Below are 3,814 nucleotides of genomic sequence, written 5' to 3' on the forward strand. Positions count from 1 at the left end.
GAAAGGTGTCAGAATATTTTATGACCTATCATTTCTTAAAAAGCTTTCGAAAACATATTAATGATTTAAGATATGTATATAACATAACAGTGACACTAAAAAATTTTCTATCTACCAACAAAGATATACGGTACTTTTTATTTACTAACGCTATTTGTTACAATTCATGACTACTACTTTCTTCTCTTAAATCAATTATTAACTTAAATATTGAAAGACCAATGTTATCCAATACAAACACTCTCTGTATTACATAACAATGCCGACACTTCACCGAAATTAGCACCAGGGCTATATCTTCACTTCACACACACACACATATATATATAATTAATTAATTGAAGACATGCAATTTAATTAATTAATTAATTAATTAATTAATCTACTACACGCATAGCGGGAGATCAGCTGGCGGCGGCTCCAGCGACTGCGACTCGCCGACGCCGTTCTCGACGAGGAAGACCATGGCCAGCCCCCACGACATGTGATCCTCCAGGTGACAATGCACTAGCCAAGCGCCGGGGTTGTCCGCTACGAATCGGACCACCGCCCATCCGTTCACCGGAACCCCCACCGTGTTCCTCAGCGGCGGATCCACCAGGTTGAACCGCGCTGCGTCTCGCCGCCGGTCGAAGTTTCCGAACCCCGTCGCAAGCACATAGAAATGGTAGCCGTGGATGTGCATCGGGTGGTCCTCGCTGGTGAGGATGCTGGTCCCCTGCATCACCACCTCCAGGACAGAGCCGTACTTCACCTGGTACACCTTCGTGGCCGCCGTCGGCTGCCACAGATCCTGACTCACACTCTCCGCCGTGTAGTTGAACCTCACCGGAGGCACCGCCGGGAAGTCGGCGGTGAAGACCGCCGGCACGCCGCCGAGGTAGGCCTCCAGGATGGACGCGCAGGTCGGGGTCTGGAAGGAGACGTTGTTCATGCTGGCAGTGAGGATCGTGCCGTTGGGGCCCCTGCAGACCTGCCCAACCGGGCAGTCGAAGAGCCCGAGGCCGACGGTGAAGAAGAGGTGGTGGTCGACGGGGCCGGGGAGCGTCACGGGGACCGCGCTGCGGAACCTGGAGGCGAAGGCGTAGGCCGCGCAGGTGTCGTTGAAGTCCGGTAGCACAGGGAAGGCCGGCATCCGGGTACGGTTGGCGACGACCTTGGCCGGCGGCGCGTAGGGGTATCCATTCGGATCTAGGTAGTTAAGAATGGCGGTGGTGGTGGTGTTGTCAAAAGTGGTGTCCCGCGCGCTTTCATAGGCGTGTGCTGCCATGTAGTAGCATCCGGCGGGACTATCGGCGGTGAGGAGGACGTCGGTGGTCTGGCCGGGGGCGAGCATGAGGACGGTAGCATTGAAGTGTTTCACGTAAACCCCGTCAGCCGCCACCACCGTCATCGAGTGCCCAGCAACGCCGACGAAAAGCTCGGAATTGAGGGCGGCGTTGACGAACCGAAACAGGTTGGTCTCGCCGGACCTCACCGGAAACACCGTCGTTTCTATTCATTTCACAACCCCAATAAAAATAAAAATCCATTCATAAAAGATATAATAAACACTCAGAATCAATCTGTTAACCTTTTCTGGAGCATTTATAAAGATCGCCGGGCTGGCCGTTGATCGTCAAGGCGTCGGAGACATTGGGGTCGGCCCCGGTTCTCAAAGCCCGCTCGATCACACGAACCGGATCCTCGTTCCACCATTCCCCTGTCGAGCCCCACGTCAATTTAAGCCAAGACACAATTTGGAAGTTAATTGCGAATCCATTAACAGAGTTACCGAGGATGACTCTGTGCTCCCTGTCGGGATTAAGGAAGGGATAGGAAGAGCCAAGCTTGGGGTAGACGACGATGGCTCCGTGCACAGTCGCCCTGAGCCACGAGCTGTGCGCGTGCCACCACAGCGTGCCCTCCTGCTCCTCGATCCTGAACCGGTACGTGTAGCTTCCGCCGGGCCGGATCGGGCACTGCGTCACGAACTCCGGCCCGTCCGCCCACGCCGTCCTCAACTGGCGAATCCCGTGCCTGAGTACAAACAGTGCGTTCCATGTCAAAGCTAAGCGAGGCCGCACAATTTGAGCCTCTGTCCCCATTTTTCTCTGTCTCCATGTTCCACTGTCGATCGGACAGGTCAGATTATATCTCATAGATATCTTGCACATCACAAAGATACTGTACACATCTTAAAGATGCCATAATGTATTAAAATATAATTTGATCCATCCGATCAGTAATGAATTGTAGGACAGAGAAAAATGGAGATAGAGGATCTGAATTAATTCGAATATGTAAAACTGAAGAGCTAGCTAGCGCCACCAGTGGATGGTGACGTTGTATTTTGCCCGGTTGACGACGTCGACGACGAGGGCGTCGCCGTTCCGGGCCTCGATGGTCGGACCGGGGTACTGGCCGTTCACGGTGATGATGCTGCGGGTCTCGCACAGCCTCTTCGCCGCCGTCGCTTGCACCTGTTCACGCTAGCAAGTTTAAACTGCAAAGAAAGAAATCATCAGCAGCGGTAAAATGAGCATTGGCCTTGGCGTATATACGACGAACTCATGGAAGTGGATTTCTGCAGTGGCGCAGCGGAGCCACAGCAGCACCACCGCCGGATAGAAGACCGATGAGCTCCGGTGATTCTTGAGGCCCATCTCCATAATCACTCGGCTGGTGCGATGTTAATTGTAAGAGGTCTGGAGATGACTATATAATCGATCACTCGTGGACAGGTGAAATCGATCCATCTCTTCTTGATCTACCAGTCAAAGCATGGAACCTTAGTTTGCATTGTATTCGAGAATTGGCATTAATTAGTGCCTTTTTCTCAAAATTCATCGGTTTCTTCATCTGGAGTCGCCGAAAGGTTTCTTATGAAGTGTTCTGTGAAAAGAATAGCAATTAGTTAGTTAGAGCTAGTCATTTATGATAAATTTCTTTATAGATGCGGTTTGCAAGAGGATTCAACTAATCTGACCTACAGCCATGAGAGGCATGTGTCATCTTGTTTGTATTAATTGTACTTGGTTTAATGGGTCTCATGCAGTAAAGGTTGGAGAGTGGAGGAAGAAAGACATCTTCTGCAATTTTGGAACAAAATGGGCTCATAGAGATTGAGAAGAATGGTGGAGCTAGAGAAGGAAATGGAAATAGTGATAAATTGTGTTGACTTAACGTAATAAATTGGATTGCGCAGGGAGCACGAAAGCTAGTCATTTAGTGATACAGAGATCTTTAGAATTTCAAAGAAGCAAAGTGATCGGGTCCGAAAATAGTGAAGATGATTAATTGAGGATGTGGCTCCTCGTTGATTGTATGAAAATTTCATTCCGATTTATAATAGAAAAAATGTTAGTGTTGGATCAGGGAAAGGATCCCTGGTGTTGACCCTCCGACATTCAATTCAGTTACCGGAACAGTGGAAAGACGATGGAGCAATCTAGTAGCAATGAGTACTGCACAAGTACAAATAACAGATATCACATATCTTCGTCGATGTATGGACCCCTTTTATATAATGCTACAGTATGTGACATATACGCTTCTCAAGATGCGGATACATTTTCTCAACTATTCTATGAAAAGACGTATCAGGAAAGTGTCTTTAACATCATACCTTAACAGGACATGCAAATCTCGGATATAACAATAGAAGTTTCCATTGAACGATTTGTTTGTTAACCATACCTTGTTGTCAGCGACATTATCTCCCAGAGGGATATCATGAGATATGAGAGGGGTCCCACTGCTTGGCCGAGTGGGGGTAGCCGCTCGGCTGGGGTTTTCCACCTGATCGATCTCAGCTACTCTTCTCCGTAGTATC

General features: G+C 49.1%; 1 protein-coding gene across 1 annotated transcript; it reads right to left on the minus strand.

The window, feature by feature from the left end:
- Positions 1 to 385: 385 nt before the first annotated feature.
- On the minus strand, positions 386 to 2,645 carry LOC121969129 (laccase-3-like). Its single transcript, XM_042519050.1, has 5 exons — positions 2,544 to 2,645; positions 2,311 to 2,462; positions 1,775 to 2,019; positions 1,574 to 1,702; positions 386 to 1,494 (listed from the first exon to the last, which is right to left on the minus strand). Exons 1-5 carry the CDS (start codon positions 2,643 to 2,645, stop codon positions 386 to 388), a joined length of 1,737 nt encoding a protein of 578 aa, XP_042374984.1.
- Positions 2,646 to 3,814: the final 1,169 nt, after the last annotated feature.

Source organism: Zingiber officinale, chromosome 4A (assembly GCF_018446385.1).
Source record: "Zingiber officinale cultivar Zhangliang chromosome 4A, Zo_v1.1, whole genome shotgun sequence".
NCBI classification, from domain to species: Eukaryota; Viridiplantae; Streptophyta; class Magnoliopsida; order Zingiberales; family Zingiberaceae; genus Zingiber; species Zingiber officinale.

Bases quoted from the DNA above. Each gene is read 5' to 3' on its own strand.
- LOC121969129 (XM_042519050.1), bottom strand. From the start codon at position 2,645: ATGGGCCTCAAGAATCACCGGAGCTCATCGGTCTTCTATCCGGCGGTG. The intron at 1,703-1,774 runs GTAACTCTGTTA...GGGGCTCGACAG, and splicing joins GGAGCACAGAGTCATCCTCG to GGGAATGGTGGAACGAGGAT. The intron at 1,495-1,573 runs GTTAACAGATTG...TGAAATGAATAG, and splicing joins TTATAAATGCTCCAGAAAAG to AAACGACGGTGTTTCCGGTG.